The sequence below is a fragment of the Mustela putorius genome, unplaced genomic scaffold (assembly GCF_011764305.1).
Source record: "Mustela putorius furo isolate JIRA1106 unplaced genomic scaffold, ASM1176430v1.1 tig00001075_pilon_pilon_pilon, whole genome shotgun sequence".
Lineage (NCBI taxonomy): Eukaryota > Metazoa > Chordata > Mammalia > Carnivora > Mustelidae > Mustela > Mustela putorius.
In genome coordinates this window covers 1,149,534-1,171,442 of record NW_025421560.1, presented here as the reverse complement: position 1 = coordinate 1,171,442, position 21,909 = coordinate 1,149,534, and the positions used below count along the sequence as shown (strand labels likewise).

Here is a 21,909-nt window from a genome sequence, read left to right as displayed (position 1 = left end):
TTTTTAAAGCTGAGGCATTCAATTATTAGATGGCAATAATCAGGTGTTTCATGGGCCACAGAATCTTCTCCAGTATTCCCAGGCAAGAAATTTGAAAACTATGGAGACCATAGGCATGTGTGAATGAATCCAAGATGTTCTTACCTGCTTTTCCTACCTATTGATAAATGTTTGTAAATTCTAAAGGCTTGAATACAGAAGTTTGGTCTGTCACAATTCAGGCAAAGAAACTTGGGGAAAAAGAAGGAAAGGGGGGCGCCTGGGTGGCTCAGTGGGAAAAACCTCTGCCTTTGGCTCAGGTCGTGGTCTCAGGGTCCTGGGATCGAGCCCTGCATTGGGCTCTCTGCTCAGCGGGGAGCCTGCTTCCCCCTCTCTCTCGGCCTGCCTCTCTGCCTACTTGTGATCTCTGTCTGTCTCTCTCTCTGTTAAATAAATAAAATATTAAAAAAAAAAAAGGAAGGGAGGGAGGGAGGGAAATGAAGGGGAATTTATACATAGAAATATGTTAATATTTCAGCTACGGCAACCTAGTTTGCTATTCCCAAGCCAGATTAAGAACCGCTGTCCTCCAGCATCAGCTCCCAAAACCATCTCTTCCAAGAATCACCTGCTTCAACGCTAACACAGAGTTAGCCTTCTACAAGCTCCGTAAGAAACCTGCTACCCTGACTCATGGCCACCTCCTCACCTTCTCCCCATTCTTTCATCCAAGTTCAGAGGTAGAGAATTAAATACGATGTTATTCCCATCCATTAATGCAAATAAATAATTTTTTAAGCAAGGCAGAAAAAAGATCAGAAACAAGCCAGTGTCTTTATGGCAAATTTCTCTAACCAATGTTTTAGGGGACCCATCACAGCATGCTTAAGGGATGGGGTTTAAAAAAAAAACTCACATGATTTAGGCACTGAGAACACAGAGGAGAATTTGCTTTGGAAGTCTCCCTTTCTATGTCCATATATGATGTAAAGTCAAAAGAATAGTGTGTTCCATGTTTGGTAATTAGAGGTAAACGGCTACACTCTGGGATAAGAGGAATCATGTCTTCCCCTTGTATTTGCACACAAGTGCCCTCGTACATCCTGCCCTGACAGCCAGGAGCTGTTTTATATATCTAACAGAACCTGGCAAGACAAGATGACCTTTCTAATTGTCGTTATGAGAAGCACAATTGCAACTAACTTTGAAACATATGGTAAACTTCATTATGCTAAAACAGAATAGCTTCTACTTTGAGGCTCATATGAATATTAATGTCAGAGCTCCTGAGAAAAATGTGCTCTAAATTTTATATTGTATAAACCCCTTTCAAGACCAGAGAGAGTGTTTATTTATAGTCTTCAGGCTTCTTCATAGACGCTATTACATATTCCACTCAACATGGCAAAACGGAATGAATAATCACAGAGCATTAAGGGAAGGATAATGATCACCTTCGCCATCTCAGGCTAAGCGCCAGGCAGGGGGAGAACAAAATGGCGCAAGGAGGACACGGAATGTATGTTTGGGAGGGTCTGTGGGTTCCGCAGCAAGAGTAGTTGAGACACAGATGTCACGGGAAGCCAGTTGTGGGGAGATGGTGGGGCGGAGTCACACACTTCATCCAGAGCACATGGAGACCGAGGGAAGTTCAGAGGGTCAGGGGGAGGGACAAGGTGAACTTAGAAGCAATGTAGGGAGTGGGTGCAGGGGTGGATAAGGGCATGGGATATTCCAGAGGTGGAGGGAAGAAACCAGAAAAGCATGGGGAAGCCAATGGGAGCAGCAGAAAGCCGTGGGAAGACGTGGTCTGAGAGGCGGGAGCCGCTGATGCCCCATAGCTCCGACAGGCAAGAAGCTGCCTTCTTGAAGCCCAGATCATAGTAATTTACACATCATCCCCGGAAAAGGATCTGTGACTTAATACCCAACGCCGCCTTTTGTCTCAGGAGAGAAGGGGAGGGAGCCCTGGCCAACGCAACAGCTCTCTACGAAAAGCTGGTGACAGTGTAAAAGGTCATCCCATCTGACATTTTCCAGGACAGGGAGGCCCTTTTTCTGCCATGTCCTTTCCCTCTCTCCTTCAAACTGTCCTTTACCGGCCATAGACGCTCTCCCTCCGTCTGTGAATTAACAGCGTGGTTTGGAGGGAAAAATCCCTTACACTTAGAAAATATTTTTCTAATGGATCAATTTAAGAAAACAGAAAACTAAAAAAAAAATGGGGGGGGGTGCCTGGGTGGTGCACTCAGTAAAGCATCAGACTCTTGGTTTCCGCTCAGGTTGTGATGTCAAGGTCGTGAGGTCAAGCCCCATGTCAGGCTCCTTGTTCAGCACAGGTTCTGCTTTGAATTCTCTCTCTGCCTCTCCTGCTCGTGCTCGCTCTCTCTCGCTCTCTCTCTCTCTCCCCCACCAAATAAATAAATAAATCTTAAAAAAAAAAAGTCAAAGACGGTGAGGTACTACACATCAGCTGTATCACAAAGGAAAAGGAAGAAGGTGGGTAGGAAGCTGGACCCCCTCACAGTTTGTGTATTTTAATGGATGTAAACATGGAAAACAATGCTTCCCCCAGATGCATTGTAAAAAGTGAAGCCTATTCATTACGGTCCCAATTGCAGCAGTTCCCTAAATGTCGCCTGAGTTTTAAAGGCCAGGCCCAATGAATATTAATGCACAGAGTGGAGACAGACAGCCTTTCCTGGGGAAGACCTGTCTCTGTCGCTGTTTGTGACATTATTTGCACCTGGATGCCTTAAGAAGCTTCAGAATTTATCAGCTCAACATGGTATCATTGTTTGCAAAAATTTCTTCTCTTGCTCTGTTACTAATTATTATATGGGGTTAATTTCACACATGTGCATACACACAAAGGAAAAAATTATAATAACCATATTATATTAAGATGAGGAAACCATCGAGTTCCCTTCCCTTCCCCCCAAGAATGGACAAAGTGCATGGATAAGAAACTGTGAAAAAAATTACAAAGGGACAAGAAGAAGCGAGGTCAGCCTTGCCAATGGTCAAACGTATGCAGAAACAAGGCATGAACTAAATACTCTCTAATTATTGTTGTTACCCTAATAATCTTTTAAGAAATGACAGCAAGTATGGGAACAGATGCATTGGTAGCATCAAGTAAACCGGTATAATTCTTCTGAGCGTCAGTTTGCAACATGTCCTCTGCCAGAAAGCAAATCATACTCTTTGGTCCAGTAATCCTGAACTGGCACTTCATCTTTAGAAAGGAATTCATAAAAAAGATCACAAAACACATCAAGATAAGGACTAAGCAAATCATGGTATATTGAGCCTTGGCATGTTAAAAAGACCATAAATAAGAAACTGGCATGCTCTGTCGCAGTGTGTGTGACGAGGAGCACGGCTCTGGAGCCGGAAGGTCTGAGTCTGAGTCCCACCCGACAACTCCCTTAGCTCACTGGGCCTCAATGTCAGCATCTGGAGAATGGGGTTGACAAATTTATTGCAACATACAGTTGCGAGGCTTGAGTGACATGATGCTTTCATTACTGCCACACAAGGCTAATGGCAGGGAGTGAATTCGCAGCATGCAAAAGGGGTGCGCATGCTTCAGACACTGGGGTGACACTAAAAATGAAACCAGGAGCTCCGTTATAGACACTGTATGATGGACCTTTTCTGTTCGGCTTTGAATATGTGTTTTATGCTTATGCTGTTTTGTGGAATAAATTTAAAAAAAAATTTAAACCACTAGAGTAACCCCAAGAATGTGATAAGCTTCACCTTCAGAGGATTCTTATATAATCCACAGGGGAAAATCTCTTTGCCTCCAAAGGTCGATGCACTGCTCGGATTCCAGACCACTAGGGAATTGCAGGGTTCGGTGACCGTCTCAGGGCAGACGTGCAATCTGGTATTCAGCCCCTATTGCGCCTCAGTCGCTGGGGGGATGGGGTTTGGTGAAAGGCAAGCAGATATTTGCCAAATTCCAATTTCCTGTCTTGCCAATACAATTGGGACACACGGACCAAAGCCAAACGCTGGGTCACATACAGAGTTAAAGAAAAGCTCAAGACTGCAGTTCCCTTGCTGAGCAAGACCAGGTTTCCTCTCACTAAGGACCCCCTGAAATCACAGTCTATTTACTTTAGGTTCTTCTTAGTTAGGGAAGGGCGATACAGCATTTGGAGATACACGAAGTGTAAGCCAGCCACAGTGACACATACAAAAAGGGAGATCTTCAAATTAGACTAAAATAGCCAAAAGTTAAACATCATTTGGATAAATAAAAGGAGAATTAAAGGGGCACCTGGGTGGCTCAGTGGGTTAAAGCCTCTGCCTTCGGCTCAGGTCATGATCCCAGGATCCTGGGATGGAGCCCTGAGTCGGGCTCTCTGCTCAGCGGGGAGCCTGCTTCCTCCTCTCTCTCTGCCTGCCTCTCCGCCTACTTGTGATCTCTGTCTGTCAAATAAATAAATAAAATCTTTAAAAAAAAAAAAAAGGAGAACATAGAAAGGTTGGTTATAATTAAATCTCAAAGCAAAGTTTGCAACCAGTTGTTAATGAGTTATGAAGACTTTGGAAAGTATAATGTCAGGACAGAAACACAATTACATTCTGCAACTATGGGGGGCATGAAAAATACAAGCATATCTGGTTTATAAATTTTTGATACTGTCAAGTCAGTAGATCTTTAAGCAACTCTTGATGGTTTCTGCCATGCTATAAATATTAAACCGGTGCATTAGCTTAGGGTTGTCCGTGGTGATCTAGCCCTCCCCGATTGTCTAAAAATCTGAGGGAAAGCAGATGAGACAGGATGTCTATCCCCAAATACAAACGTATGGTGGGCCCCAGGAAGTCAACAGCAGGACAACAGAGCAATCATGGAAACACTGATGAGCACACCTCCTCTCTTTTACAAGAGCTACGAAAGCCCGAAAAATCAAATTAACAACAAATAATGGTCTCTCAAAAAAAGTATTCCCTCTTGGGTTGCTAAACATATGGCAGCTTCAAAGAAGAGGAAGTAGCCGGGGAAAATGGCAGGAGGCCATGACTCATGGCAATGTCGAGGAGGAAAAGAAGAGATTTCATACAAATTTAATCACTGGGAAAAATTGTGACAGCATAAAACATGTCACAGCACCAATAAAACTGAATTCCGGAAAACCTCGCAAAATTGGACTCAGCTGAAGGAAAAAAAAAAAAAAACAGTCCTAGTTCCTGAAAGCCCTGAATTACAGAATAGGTTAAACATTTTATTTCAAGTGCAAAAACTCACTCAAAGAAGCTTAGAAAGAAAACCATCACATTCTGTAAGATGGATTCCTTGGGATCAACAGGCTGGCATAGCAGTAAATTCCTAGCAAACAGGGCTTATGGTAGCCAGAAACCCTGGAGAGTATGTCAACCTACTTATGAAGGCCTGTACTTACAAGAACACAGAGGAAAACACTGACATTTAAGCATTTTAGAACAGGAAGCAGAACGATCAATGGTTCTTTTAAAACATATCAAAACGTGGTTTGGAGTTGACCAATGTGTACCCAACTGAAGTGTGATAGTTCAATTTTTCCCCCTATTTTTGTAGAATGCAAGGCCCCTTCCATGACAAAGGATTTCAGTTTTAATACAAAATATGTTGTCATCATAACGGTGATAACCTCTAGGGCCTCCTACCGAGTGAAATGATCTATCTGGTATCAGGATGTTGCAGAGAGCAAGTCACTGTTTCAGGTAGGAAATACAGAAAGCATACTTAGAAATTTCAAAAGTGGAAAAAAAAAAAAACCACCCAACAGCAAATCACCTATCTTTTCAGGGTATGCAACATCCTCAAGAGATGATTTCCAGGAGGCTTTGTTTTCATGATCGTGACCAGGAGGGCAGGATTTAGGCGGGGTGGTGAGGCCAAGGGATGCATAGAGAAGTTCATGCTACAAGTCAAGTTCACAAGAATCGTGCAACTGCAGAGAAGAAGGAATCAAATCCGGGCTCCTACCCCGCCCCCGGCCACGTGCCCTTGGACAGAGCCTCAGCCTCATCATCTATAAAACGGGAGACGGGGCTGGAGCTGGCCACACACTTTCCGGAGGATTAGGCAGCTATATAGGCATCATGACTCAGCTCAGGGCCTGGCGCAAAGGAAGGGCTTGAGAACAAAAAGAAAAGGAATCCGCGTCTGTTACTGAAGAGAACGTGACAACATACAGGGGATCACTCCCTCCTCTGCGAGAACGTGGTAGACCCGCAGCACCCAGAGTTAATCTGTGCGTGCAGCAAGGGGTGCGGTAGGTACATGCTGGACGTCTACAGTGAAAGAGCAGGGGGGGAAGCTTACGAGGACTCATTGTTAAGCCTCTAAGGATCTGTATGAAGTCACAGGAACGCCTACATGAACACCTTCGCATTGAGTCCTACAAGTACTGAGCTCTAATAGTCATAATAAGAACGATACGTTTTCAAGTCCTAACATAAGGTTGAAGTCATTCAGTTAAATGAGGGGGCCACTCCCACCCGGGGACATTTAAAATCGAGGGCAGGAGGAAGAGTCTCACAAAAGACAATGACCCAGACGTGACGCACTCTGCCGTCCACGGTAGGGCCTCTCGCAACAGATCAGCCCTCACCCAACCACAGCCAACAGACGCTCCTCAGGGATTGTGGCCTTCCCACTAACCACTGTCCTTAGCTTAATCTTCAGGAGGGGGCATGTGAGCGTGAGTGTGTGTGTGTGTGTGTGTCCATCCACAGGCAAGGGTGAACCAATGTCATTGAAAGCCCAGAATCCCGATGAAATCAAGAAAGACTAGGAAGGACGCTGTTTCCAAGAATGGTCCACAAAAATGTCAGAGTCACACGCACGTCCCATCACACCGAATCCTGTTCCCCACTCCAAACCAATCAGCACAAAAAAACTGGGTACAGCGGCTGGGTAGGAAATACAATTGAAATCATCACTGCCTTCCCAGCTAGGGGTTGTGGGACTGAAGTGTTGGGAAGGGAGTAGAGAAAGCAAACAAGGAGACAGGCGGAAAAGAAAGTAACAAGGAAGGACTTCTCGAGTTCACCGGAAATGGCAGAGAGCAAAGGAATGGACTAAGTCTGGGGGCAACTGTGGGAACGTGAGACCAGAGGGACTAGTAAAGGGAGCCTCAGGGACTGTCTGATTTACTCTGGACCACGAAGGCCTCCCACAGAGGCTGGCATACTGTAAGTGCTCAATAAATGCTCCGAGAAATGACGCATGGGTACAGGATGGTGCTGCGTTGTACGTGAAGCGACTGAGGAGCACGGAAGATACAGTGCCTTGGTCAAGGTCAGTCATTCGTCAAGCCTCACGTGGTGACACCTCTCCATGTCAGGAGCGGCACAGAGGACAAACAAGCAACCAAAGGGAGAGGAAACTAAGGCCTCCTATGTCTGAGCACAGGCTTTTTACACTGCTGGGAAGCAGCCTCCCAAAGGATATCCCAATTTTTTGATAAGAGAGGGAGGAAGTTCACTGTCAATGTCAAGTGCAGAAATTGGCAGGCAAAACGGGTGGCAGAGAAATAACCACACTGACAGAGAGGCAAGGATATAACCAGAAAAGAAAAAAAAAAAAGGAGAGAAACTTAATATGCAAATATATATTTAACTGATAATAATAGTAATAATAATTTTATCAGTAAGATTCATCAGTGATAAATAGAAATGTAGAAGTTCAGTCCATGGAAAAACCTGAGAAAGATTATGGCATTTTTTTTTAAAGGAGTTCTTCTTCCCTAGTTCGTATTGTCTATGTTCTCAAAATTAAACAAAGATTTCTAATTTAAGAAAAGCAGATGCAAATAGCATATTCTTCATGTAACAATCTAAGTTCTGCCACATACAGAACCCGCAACACCCCTCTAGTTCCAGGACAAACAGCACGGTCCTCAGTCATCAAGAGCTCGATCACTGTTCTGGTCTCAAGAGAGCAAAGTCTCCTATGACACAGACCTTCCTCAAAGCTCAGAGGGAAGAAGGGACCTTCAGTGAATATTCCACATCCCTATTCTCATGTTTGAATCATGTCAGATTACTGGAAGTTTCCATACTTACACATAATTAGCCCAAGCCCTTACTAATTCATCCCCATGGTATTATTATCATTTCATGTGTTTCTCAAAAATTGGGGAGATTTTAGAATGGCTCCTTTCCAAATCCTTTTTGCCAAAACACTGAGTCAGAATTTTTGTGGAAAAATATGTACACACCCACACATCTAAGATATGTATACATTTCAGTCTCCCCATGAGCCCCGCTTGGAAGGCACCCCCTTTTCCAGGCAGGGAAACATGGAGAGCGTTTGTGCATCTGTTATGAATCTGTCCGTGAGGACTTCCCAGTATGCTCTCAAAAAAAAAAAAAAAAAAGCCTTCCAGGAGCACCTGGGTGGCTCAGATAAGCATCCGACTCTCAATTTCTGCTCAGGTCATGATTTCAGGGTTGTGAGATCAAGCCCTGCGTCTGGGACTTGAGATTCTTTTTCTCTCTCTTCCCCTCTGACCATCCCCTCCCCCATTCACACATGCTCTCTCTCTCTCTCTCTCTCAAAAAAAAAAAAAATGCCTTTAAGAATTTAACACCACTCCACATTCCTGAAAACTTTGTGCTTTTAGCTGCTTTTGAGGAAGATGGATGACGCTTCAGTTGTCTTTTTCGCTCTGGTTCCTGGGAAGCTCATTATCACATGTTCTCAGCTAGAATAATCAACACTTGTCATTGACTTTTCTTCCATCTCAACTTCCAAATTCTATTTTTGTTTGTTAATTGTGCTGTTTACATCTCCGTTTCCTCCCCATACACACACACACACTCACACACACACACACACACACACAAGGCATGCAAATTCTATTCTTCTGTTCTAATTTTTCTTGAAAGTTTCCTCTAAAACATCTGATAGACATGGAACAGGAATTGTTGCCTACACATGCAGATCGTGCAAAGCACAGGATCTCTAAACTGAAGGTCTTTTCATAGTGGGGGAGGTGACTTCTGAAAGAAGTGTCACCTGTGGACTTTCAACAATCACCAGTGACTTTCAGAGTTAAAGGAATGCATGTCTCACTAGAGAATGTCCTACTTCCTTTCATCAGCTCTTTCAAGCTCAAAAGTTAGGGGGTAACCCAAAGGTCAGGTCAGGATGGCATCAGCATGGGCCTATAGCCTTTCTAATCTAAAGCAAAAGGCAGGTATAGCAGTTTTCTCTTATGCACAGAGGATGTTTCCAAACCCTCATGGATGCCTGAAACCACAGAGTACTGAGCCCTATGTATTCTGTGTTCTTTATTATACATATAAACCTATGACAAGGTTTAACTTTCAAATTAGGCACAAGAAGGGATGAACAACAATCACCAGTGATAAAATACAAGAATTACACTGCGAGAAAGCTTTCGTGAAGCTGGTCTTGCTCCGTCTTTCAAAATACCCTGTACTATACTCACCCCTCTTGTGATGGTGTGAGAGGGTACAATGCCTACATGATGGGAAGAAGTGAGGTGAGTGACATAGGCGCTGTGACGCAGCATCAGGCTGCTAGCGACCTTTACAGGATTCATTGGGCACCATCCTCCCGATGGGGGTCGATGGTAGGCAACCGAGACTGCAGAAAGCGAACTGTGGATAATGGGGAAGTACCGAACTAGCCCCAAACCATAACTGAAAAATGGACCCCCTCCAACTTTATTACACTTAAAAACTGCTCCTTGTCTGCCCTGTTCTTACTCACTAAAAGGCAAATGAGTTCAAGCTGAACACAGACAGCCATCACTCCCAGTAAAAATGAAATCCTGCCATTGGAAAGCCGCACAGAGAATCCCTTTACGTACATTACGGAGCCTCTACACGAATTCCTGACAGCTCAGTGGGCCACAGACCCTGCCAGATTTTTGAGCTACATCTGCAGTATCTTTTCTATTCAGGCAGCTGGCATAAAGTGGGAAACTTCATTAACATGCTAATGATGTCCTATTTAAAATTCTAGCCCTGATTATTCTGTGATTAAATCTCTCCCCTTGACGTCTGCTTCCTTTATATCTGAGTTATAGTGCGAAATCAACAATATTAATGAAGTACAATACAGATTACCAACGTATACACAAGAGATGGAAGAAGTGATATATTTCTCAGGGTTGTCTTTTTGCTGAAAAACAGATAGAGCAAACTAAAAAAGTTACTGGCTGTTGGTGTTTTTTTAATCCCAGCCTCCCTTAAAAAAATTGAAATCCACAATAATTAAAGATTTATAGTTAATCTCCATAATTCAGGGGTTGAAAGCTTTTCATTCTCTTTCACTGTGCTTAAAGTTGCTCAATTCCAACGTGTCCTCCTGAAGTCTTACAGAGAGCTGATACAGGTTGAAACACACCCCCTTCTTGCCTCTTCACAGAGGCTGTGTGTCACTGTGACAAAGTCAATGGATTCAGTGATGATTTCTGTCTTCCTTTGCCCTTGATTGCTCTGGCACATTTTGGGACTTTTTCATCATTTTTTTTCTGTCTGCTGACACCCCAATACGAATATCCCACTCAGATGACTCAAGCATCTTCCACAAAAGACAATCAAACTTACCTCTGGTCTCACGAAATTAGAAAATGAATTTGAAGAATTAAAAAAGAAGAAAAAGAAGATCCAAGGTCTGGGTCTGTAATTCAAAGTAGAGGAGTAGAGGAACAATATGGAAATAAAGGAATGTTTCGTTTTTAACAACTGGTCCCAGATGTTATATTTGCTATTTTCAAAGACACCATGCTGGACACTGTGACAAAACAAACAAAACATAAGGACAGTGCTGTTCCTTGATCTCAACTGAGCCAGCCACAGAAGAGGTAATAATGCTGTAAATGATCAACAAAGCACCTCCCATTGGTAAGAGTTCTCTGTATAAGAGATACTGCTAACTGCTTCCCAAAACTACAAATCTCTCCTTCCACTATGGAACCAGAACCCTGGCTGCACTTGGATATATGTGTGGCTGGGTCCGCCGTCTTTGACCAAATGTCACCTGTCGAAGGACACAGATGAACACAGGAGAAGGGGGGGGTGGGTCGCTGTCCATCATGGAGTTGCCTGTCCATTCCCAAATTACCTTCTTCCCATGTGCCACAATCTGCAACTATTGCTGAAAACCAAAATCGGGGGGGAGGGTTAATAATTTTTATTTTTTTTTCTTTTCAGTGTTCCAGAATTCGTTGTTTATGCACCATAGACAAAATGGATGCATTCCTGGAAACCTATCAACTTCCAAAACTGGATCAGGGAGAAATTGACAACCTGAATAGACTGATATCTAGTGACAAGATTGAAGCAGTGATCAAAAACCTCCCAAAAACCAAGAGCCCAGGACCTGACACATTCCCTGGGGAATTCTACCAAACTTTCAAAGAAGAAATAACACCTATTCTTCTGAAGCTGTTTCAAAAAATTGAAGCAGAAGGAAAACTTCCAGACTCTTTTTATGAAGCCAGCATTACCCTGATCCCCAAACCAGGCAAAGACCCCACCAAAAAGGAGAATTTCAGACCAAAACCCCCGATGACTATGGATGGTAAGATTCTCAACAAGATCCTAGCAAACAGGATCCAACAGCACATTAAAAAGATTATCCACCACGACCAGGCTGGATTCATCCCTGGGATGCAAGGGTGGTTCAACATTTGCAAATCAATCAGTGTGATAGAACAAATCAATAAGAGAAGAGAGAAGAAACACATGGTCCTCTCAATTGATGCAGAAAAAGCATCTGACAAGATACAGCATCCGTTTCTGATTAAAACTCTTCAAAGTGTAGGGATAGAGGGAATATTCCTCAGTTTCATAAAATCCATCTATGAAAAACCACAGTGAATATCATCCTCAATGAGAAAAGCTGACGGCCTTCCCTTTGAGATCAGGAACAAGACAAGGATGCCCACTCTCCCCACTCTTGTTCAACATAGTATTAGAAGTCCTAGCAACAGAAATCAGACAACAAAGAGATATAAAAGGTATTCAATTGGCAAAGAAGAAGTCAAACTCTCTCTCTTCACAGATGACATGATACTTTATACGGAAAACCCAAAAGACTCCTACCCCAAACTACTAGAACTCATACAGTAATTCAGTAATGTGGCAGGATAAAAAAATCAATGCACAAAAAAACAGTTGCTTTCTTATACACTAACAAAATCTGGTTATTTTTAAAGAATTCTACATACTGCTTATTTCTTAAACAGTTTTATTTTAAAACATTTTATCTAAGAACAAGAAGAGTCAGCTCATGGCACATACATGTATGGACATACTACTCCTTTGTATTTGGTCTACATTTAAAGCTCTACATTTAGAGCTCCCTCTAAATCTTTAACTCTCAAAAGCCAACAAATGGCAGACTATGGACTTTGGCCTAGTTTTACTGCATTCCAAAAGATAAAAAGCTTTAATCTACTAAGGAATTCGTTATTTATTTATTTATGTACATATTTATTTATCTCCCATTACTCTCATCAACCCAAGATTATTAACTTGGTTGACCTGAGGCCAAGTCACCTCAGATTGGTTAAGAATTACCGTCAGCTTAAAGCACAGGGAAAAGGGCAGCTGATCAGCAAAATCCAAGTCTAAGACATAAAGAACGCACTCGCCACAGTAAGGAGCCGTCTGCAGCTTACAATCACTGGTGGTAACAATCTCTCATCCCATTTGTTTATGTTTTATTCATCATTTTGGAAATACTTAGTAAAGTGACAAGGATGAGATTCAAAAAATACTACATAGCTCTTTTTTTTTCTTTTTAAGAGATATTTATGGCTTTCAAGAGCTCAACTGAAGCTGGACTAAATTTGCTGGACTAAATTTGTCCAAATTGGTTGACATATTCTTTATTCTTAGATACTATGGATTCCCCCATATTGAGCCAAAAGTTATATAATGAAAACAAGAGAAATTTCATAGTGTTTATTGTTTATACATTTTAAAAAGTCTATAGCTAAAATTCATTTAAAATATCCAATTATTTTTGCTATCGTGACTTCATAAAGCACAGCATCCTATCTTAGGAAAAAGTGTTGTTATCCCTCAATACCCTAGTTACATAGTCAGACTCAAATGTAGAGTCTCTACATATTTGGCAAAAAAGAAGCCTTGACCTACAGAAGGGGGGAAAGAAAGATAAGAAGCCCTCGGTTGTCTAGCCAGGTTAGGCCTGCCCATTGCGAAGGAGACACAACCACTTGTAACATTTTGAACCGTTCTAAACAACCGAACATCCCATCTGTGATTCAAATAACTGAAACCTCTTTTTACAATTGAGTAAGCCTTTCAAACAAAATTTATTCATAGTGAAAAGACACCTAATTTCTGCTAACTAATTTCATATTTCTTTATTTGGTTTTGAATACTAATCTTCATTTACTCCAATCTGTGGAGTATTTTCGAATAGCCATATTTTAACTGTGGCTACCTAACAACCCATTCTTTTCTTATTTCTTTTTAAATAAGAATGCTTTGTAAATATAATTATTTATTAGTAGATCGGTCTTTCATTTTCCTAGTAAACAGCATTTATTACGGACCATGATATTCTACTTATGACCTCTAGCCTCTAGCAGCTTCTACTTCTAGAAGAAATGCAAGAAGGCAGACACACACACGTGCACACACACCTTAAAAATCTGTGTAAGTTACCCCATTTACTCTGTATCACTCAATCAGCCTATGAGCTGGATATTCTTCTCATTTTACCAGTTTTTAAAAAAACGGGTTCTAGCATCTAACATATTTTAAGTCTGCATTTATTTCTCAGGATTGCTTTCTTCAGATTAGAAACTGAATCACTGTAAATTCTTTACACTTTTTTTTTTTTTTTAAGAAATAAGTTTTCACTTTATCAGTTCAGACTGAACTAATACTTGTCCCTCAGGGAGCAATCCTCAAGGTGACCCCAGCCACAATGGGAACAGAAAAGAACGCCAGAGTAAGGTAAGCGCTCCGACAGCCAGAGACTTCGGTCAAGGCAGCATTGGCCGCTCTCGTGTCACTCTTCCTGGAGAAAGAAGCTCTCAGGAAAAGCTCACACACAGAAGAGCCACTTCATGGTCTTCATTCCGTTTTCTGAGTCAGCCGGCTCTCGTCTGTGATTGTGCAAGCCAGAAGACGGAGCCAAGGAACTAAAGGAACATAACTGTCGAACAGAGAATATTCTCAAGCCCTGTGCCAAAGGAAAGATTGCTCTAAATGATCGCAAGGCTATTAGCACATGGATGGTAGAGGAGGGGACAAAAGACAGCAAAGACAACGCATGTGGATAGTGAAACAAAAGCCGACAGGTAATTCTACCCCATTTGCCAAGGTTCTTGCCAAAAAACAAAATCCTCCAGGAAGAGTGTCCCATGCTCCAGGATGCCCTTCACAGTGATCTCACACGGGGCCCAGAACATCCCGCCGGGCCACACAGGACCATCAACAGCGTGAATATTTCACCGGGCCACGGTTGTGACTGCTTACCGTAGGCGGTCTCCCCCTCGTCCAGCTGTCTTCTCAGTCTGCTGTAATCTTCCTTCACACCACCCAGCTTTTGGACATTCCTGGAACTCAGTGCCCGAAGCTTGTCCAGGAGTCCCTCCAGCGCTTCCCTTTCTGATGTTAATGATCTAATCTCCTCAGTGAGCTCCTTGGCTGTAGAGAAATGGTTTCCTGTAGCACATTGCAAGAGAGAAGGAGGGAAAACAAGTTTGACAGCATCCCCACACATGGAAGATTTAGCAGCAGCGAGTGTGCACCGGCAGTATGGAGAAAGAGGGCTGAGCTTTGCAAAGGCATCCAACTGCAGGGATAGCCTTCCGTGGGAAAAAAACACTGACTGTTCCACAGTGTCTCTTTATCACCTTATTTTTTTTTAAAGATTTTATTTATTTATTTGACAGACAAATCACAAGGAAGCAGAGAGGCAGGCAGAGAGAGAGAAAGGGGGAAGCAGGCTCCCTGCTGAGCAGAGAGCCCGATGTGGGGCTCAATCCCAGAACCCTGAGATCATGACCTGAGCCGAAGGCAGCGGCTTAACCCACTGAGCCACCCAGGCGCCCCTATCACCTTATTTTTGTTAGGTCTGTTTCAAAGCTTCCATTAGTCAGTTCATGTCCTTGTGAAGCACAATGACACAAAAACATCCAAGTGAAATCCAGGGAAACACATGGTATGACCCCATTCAAATATCCCAATGTCAAGGAGGTGAAATATTACAGCAGAATGGAAAGGGACTAGCCATTGGAGTCAGGCTAGACCGAAATTCAAATCCTAGCCCTCCTATTACTCAACCTGCATGACCTTGAGCAAAGAAATTAACAGGGCAAACTTCTTATAAAATACGGTTGTACAAACACCTGCATCACAGGTGGCTTCAAGAATAAATACGATATTCCATAAAGCACTAAGCAAAATACGTCATGTGTTGTGTCTAGCAAGGTTGTAGGATACAAGGGCAATATACAAAAAGCAATTGTATTCTTAAATATCAACAGCAAATAAGTAGAAGATGTTTTTTTAAAATACTATTACAAGATATTTTAAGCTCAAAATACTTAAGGATAAATTTAAAGAAACATGTGCAAGACCTCCACACACAAAACCATTTTAAAAACTTCTGGGAGAGGGGCACCTGGGTGGCTCAGTGGGTTGGGCCACTGCCTTCAGCTCAGGTCATGATCTTGGGGTCCTGGGATCGAGTCCCGCATCAGGCTCTCTGCTCAGCAGGGAGCCTGCTTCTCTCTCTCTTTCTCTGCCTGCCTCTCCATCTACTTGTGATTTCTCTCTGTCAAATAAATAAATAAAATCTTAAAAAAAAACCCAACTTCTGAGAGAAATTTAAAAAGACTTCAGTAATCAGAAAGACAGAATACTATATATACATATATTGGAAAACTGAATATTTTAAATATTTCTATCTTCCTCAAACTCATCTATTCATTCAAATCAATTCCAATCAACATCTCATAACGGTCTTTTGGAGAAACCAACAAGCTTATTCTAAAATATAAAAGAAAATGCACAAGGTCTAGATCAGCCAAAACAAAAACAAAAACCTTGTAAGGTAGAATGAAGAGAACATATCTTACTTGATTTCAAACTAATGCAGAAGGTATAGATCAAGATAGAATGACACTGGCATTAGACAAATAGATAAACAGATCAATGGAGTAGAACAGACAGTCCAGGAGTGGACCACACTCACACAGTCAACTGATTTTCAACCAAAGTGCCAAAGCAAGTCGATGAGGAAAAGAGAGAACAACTGACCACTGACCACCACAGGTTTGAACGATGCGTGTCCATGTGTATGTGGATTTTTTTTTAAATAAATACAGTACAGTACTGTAAATATATTTTCTCTTCATTATGATTTTCTTAATATTCTTTCTTTTTTTAAAGATTTTATTTATTTATTTGACAGACAGAGATCACAAGTAGGCAGAGAGGCAGGCAGAGAGTGAGGAGGAAGCAGGCTCCCTGCTGAGCAGAGAGCCCGATGCAGGGCTAGATCCCAGGACCCTGGGATCATGACCTAAGCCAAAGGCAGAGGCTTAACCCACTGAGCCACCCAGGTGCCCCGATTTTCCTAATATTTTATTTTCTCTACCTTGCTTTATTGTAAAAATGCAGTAGGTGAAATATGCAATACACAAAATATGCATTAATCAACCCTCTGTGTTATTGGTAAGGCTTCTGGTCAACAGTAGGTTACTAGCAGCTCCATTGAGGGAGAGTCAAATTTTTGACCCTCAGATTTTTGACAGTGTTGGGGGCTGGTACCCCTGACCCCCACATTGTTCATGGTTCAACTATATTTTCAACAAATGGTAATGGAACAACTACCTACAGAAATGGGGAAATTTTAGCTTTGATCCATACTTCAAACCCTACACAAAGTTTAATTAGAGATGGATCACAGAATTATATGTGGTAGCAAGAACTATAAAGCTTGTAGAAGAAAGCATAGAAGACTTTTCTAACTTTGGAATAAGCAAAACTTTTGTTAGAACCCAGAAAACACTAACAACAACAAAAAATAGATAAGTGGACTTCGTCACCATTAAAAACCTCTATTCATCAAAAAAATACCACTAAGGAAATGAAAAGGCAAGCCACGGACTGGGAGAAAATATTTGTACATAAATCTGACAAAGGAGTCAAATCCTATAACCCAATATTTAAAACCCCAATGACCCCGTTGAAAAATGGGCAACTGGTTTAACAGGAATTTTACAGTGTAAGATATACAAATGGCTGGTGATCATATGAAAACTGGTTGGTGGTTATTAGCTGCCAGAAAAATACAAATTAAAGCCATAGAGATTCCATGACAAAACCCTTCCAATGGCTCAAATGAGCAGACTACAGCTGTCGGGCTGGCAAGGACACAGAGCTACGGAGCTCTCGTACACAACGGGAGTATCGATGGCACTTCTCTCTCAAGTTAAATACACACCTGTCCTTGGACCCAAAAATTCTATTTCCAGGTATTTGTCCGGGAAGAAATGAAAATATGTAACCAAAAAATAGTTGTACTCAAATGTTCATAGTGGCTTTACTCGTGATAGTCCAAATGAAATCTAATGTCCACCAAGGGGAGAAAAGCAGAAACAATGGAAGACTATTCTGCCGCAAAAGGGCACCAGCTCTGCACATACACAGTGACATGGGGGTAGCTCAAAGAAAGAAAAAAGATGTAGAAGAATGCATACCACGTGAATCCACTGATACTAAGTTCTAGCACAGGCAAAACTGATCCGTGGTGAAAGAGATCAGAACGGAGGCTGGCTGGGGATTGGGGGTGATGACTGGGAAGGGGCACCAGGGTGATGTTTCTGGAGGAATGAAAATATCTTGATAGGGTCGCAGACCAAAGGTGTCAAAATTCATACTATTGGGCACTTAAGATCTGCGTGTTTCATTGAATAGAAATCATACCTCAATTAAAAAGGGAAAATATATTAGGGGAAATTTTAATATGAAAGTTACACCATAAATGAATAAGCTTATCACAGTAGTGAGTGCTCCATAAATAATAGTTATTGTTATCAGGGGGCTCCATGATGTTTCCGCGATAGCAGCTATGAAACCTTTCTCCTCTACCTTACCAGCATCCTAGGAGGAAGCTATGCCCTATGTTAACTATTCTGAAATGCACCTTTTACCCCCCCATGTTAACCTCTCTGAGATGGAGATGTGTCTTGCAATTGCCATCAGCAGGGAGGTAGTCAGGATGAAGCTGTTACTACGTGACTGTCATTCTCGGTGGCTTGGTGGACCGTCAGCAAGCCCCTGGCGTTTCAAAGTACACTATGGAGTATTATTCCTCCATCAGAAAGGATGAATAAACCAACTTTTGTAGCAACATGGACCGGACTGGAAGAGATGATGCTGAGTGAAATAAGTCAAGCAGAGAGAGTCAACTATCATATGGTTTCACTTATTTGTGGAGCATAACAAATAGCATGGAGGACAAGGGGTGTTAGAGAGGAGAAGGGAGTTGGGGTAAAATGGAAGGGGAGGTGAATCATGAGAGACTATGGACTCTGAAAAACAATCTGAGGGGTTTGAAGTGGCGGGGGGGTGGGAGGTTGGGGTACCAGGTGGTGGGTATTATAGAGGGCCCAGATTGCATGGAGCACTGAGTGTGGTGAAAAAATAATGAATACTGTTTTTCTGAAAATTAATTAATTAATTAAAAAAAAAAACATTTCAGGATGACTGGGGTCCTGGCCCTTGTCTGAAAACCCCCTGTCGTGATGGTTTTGTAAGATCAGGAAAGTACCATCAGTTAAGACTTGAAGAACCGTGTTGCAGCTTGGCAGAAACTATAGAAAACAGTAGTTCATTCTCGGAGGCGGGGGGGAGGGGAGTTGCATCACCAACAGTTTCGCCGATGCGGAGGGTGATAATGGATGAAAAAACGTGAGTTCTGACTACTGTGAGTCACATCGTGTTTCAGAACACTCAGACTCCAAATACGAAGACATTTTAGGAAAGCCTTGAGTGATTAAGTCTCCTTTCAAAGATTTTTCAAAGGCCCAAACACATCTAAAAGAACTACTTCAGTAAGTGTAAAATAAAAATTCTCAGCCACAGAAAGAATTATATCATTGTTTAATTGACAGCGATTTTTCTTTCTTCGCAGTGTATACAATAATGGCGCCTTTTATGTTCACTGAAATACATGTTGTTATTTCTGCTTTATAGTGGAGAAAACTGAAACCTAGAAAAAAAAACATCTTGGGGGGTTACATAGCAATAAAATGAAAGGCAGGTTTCCACCTCAAACAGAACTCCTGAATCCTTCTTAGGTTCTAAACTATGCTATTTACTTCTTCATTATTATTATTTAAAAGGGAGATTTCAACCCGGTGTAAGTGGGAGAAATATGACAAAATGTTTTCCCACATTAAAGGCATTCTGGACACCTAGCACATAATGTTTCTGTCACTGAAATGCACAATTCCAAATTCCATGCCTGGATAAGTATCTTTTGAGATCCTGTTTATTGTCTATCACTCAAGTGGGCAGATACAGGGGAGAACTAGTCACTACCCTGCTCTCCAGGAAGCCACCATCAAATAAAGAAGAGAAGACGTGTTCTAAGAAATGGGCAAATTCACTCTAGGAGACCTCAGAGAAGGAAGACTTTTCCAGAAGGGGAGACAGAGGCAGGTTTCATGAGGAAAGAATGTAAGGTTTCCAAAAGAAGAAACGGAAACCTGATTAGAGAACAAAGGGCTTGTCTTCGGCGGGAGGCAGGCATGTGGCCGAGGTGTGCATGAGGCCCACAAAGAAGGTGGATCCAAACAGGAGGGGGTCCAAGATGCCAAGGTGATGGGCTTGACCCATTTTGGAAAAGCCAAGTCCAGAGAAGGAGAGCGGACTGGACCTCCTCAAGCTTTGAGCTATAAATAGCAACACAACTAAAACATTTCCTGGATCCATGGTTCCTTTCTTGTACAATAACCAAGTCGGGGCTGCTATGGAAGGAGCCCCCATGGAGGGCTACCAAGTACTTCAAGTTTGATGGATTCAGGGTTTGGGAAGAGGAGAAAGGTTCTGGAGGTGGATGGCGGTGATGGTTGTATGGAAATGTGGATGTACTTGACACCACTGAGCTGTACACTTAGAAATGGCTACAAGGGTAAATTTAATGTGTGTATATATTTCATCACAATAAAAAGATGTCCCTTAAAAAAAAAAAAAGAATTTCAAGGGACATACCGCCCAGGATGGTTTGGGGAAGACCAGCTCAGAGGTGTGACTGCCTCTAGACAGGGCAGCCATGGGCACAATGTGATGCCTTCTAATGTCCTTTCCCTGCCTGGTTCAGGGAGCCCCAGCCTTTCTGCTGGACCATATTTTCAAGCAAGAGAGGTGATCCCAAGTGAGGTGGGCGCCAATGGTGTCTCCAGGGACACAAAGCAGAATACACCACAGTGTGCAATCTCCTTCTACAAACAGTTCAGAGAGAAAATAAGTCAGAGGGGGCACCTGGGTTGACAGTCAGTGAAGCGGCTGCCTTTGGCTCAGGTCATGATCCGGGGTCCCGGGATGGAGCCCCATGTCGGGCTCCCTGCTCAGCGGGAGTCTGCTTCTCCCTCTGACCCTTCCCCATCTCGTGCTCTCTCTCTCTCTTTCTCTCAAATAAATGAGTAAAATCTTTAAAAAAAGAAAATAGAAAAGACTACCTAGGCAGGGAAGTGCCTGCACAGAAGGTTTGCTGGAATGGCAGGAAACACGTTCTCAGATGCCCTGCAACTCACAGCAAGCTCTCGAGGCCAGGACCCTTAATAAAACATGAGAGAGATCATGAGTTAAAACCTGGGTCCCTTCCTTGATCCTGAGGGAAAATGTATAGTGAGAGACGTGCACATTTTATATATGCAGAAAGAGTGCAAATTCCCCAAGAGACAGTTACTACCACACCCAAAGCCATGATGAAATGCTACACTGCCCCCGTTACTATTTCATAAGCATTTGGGGCTCTATTCCAAGCCCATGAGGTAAATCATGGCTTGATTTAGTCCTCCCTGATTACTGAAACTGGCCAAGAGCTCTGTGATGAAAATACAGAAAAGTAAACACTGATCCCTGAAGGAAGTCCCATCAGTGACACCGTGACCCCAATCTCTGTGACTCTAATGGGCCCCTTCCTAAATGCCATGGAAGGATTTGTGCAGACGACTGTCCTGCCTTTGCCATCATCCCACACGTCCACCTGCCTGCTCTCCAGCAAAAGAACCCTACCTGGGCCTGCACAGAGGCTCTTTAAAACACCTGTCAAAATATTTTATTCCACAAAGGCCACCATTAAAACCCTCCAGCTAAAAATTCTAAGGCCAACACTGATTTTATCCACTCTGTTCCTTCTAATTTTATCCTTCATCATGAACTCATTGCTCTAGTTAGAGCAATGGTCTCACTTGGCCCTTCCAACAAGCCAGGATGGGGATCTTATAATGATTGTCCTTGATTTCCAAGAAGAAACTAAGACCCAGGGAGTCACCCTCTCAAGGTCACAAAGTTTTGGAGTTCTAAGATCCCACATGAGGTTACTGAACTTGAACTGGGTTTTTCCAACCTCGTGTTAGGTGCTATTCTACCAAATACAGCTCAGGAAGTGATTTGTCACCCATAAAGGGAGGGAACACGAAGGGGGTTGGGGAAGGAATCCTGCACCTGGGTAGGCTGTGTCACCCATCAGTCTCCAGCACTCACTATGACTTTCATCTAGGGGGACATGCCACAAACATGCACATGCACACACACTCACACACACACGGTGTACTGCAGAAGTCCACAGACATCTCCATCTGTAACGATCCTCCTAAAATCACTCACGTTTACACCCCCAAATTTGAGCTAACCTTCTTTACTGGAAAAAAAAAGAATGAAAGAAGG

General features: G+C 42.6%; 1 protein-coding gene across 3 annotated transcripts in view; it reads right to left on the bottom strand.

Moving 5' to 3' along the window:
* Positions 1 to 21,909, bottom strand: part of DISC1 (DISC1 scaffold protein) — a 371,634-nt gene that overhangs the window by 189,231 nt on the left and 160,494 nt on the right. For all 3 annotated transcript variants that reach the window (XR_001176909.2, XM_013047589.2, XM_013047588.2), the window contains exon 9: positions 14,479 to 14,667. Coding sequence is in view for 2 of the 3 variants with exons in the window: in XM_013047589.2 (XP_012903043.1) it covers positions 14,479 to 14,667 (189 nt within the window). In the remaining variant the exon portion in view is untranslated. The remainder of the gene's footprint in view (positions 1 to 14,478; positions 14,668 to 21,909) is intronic.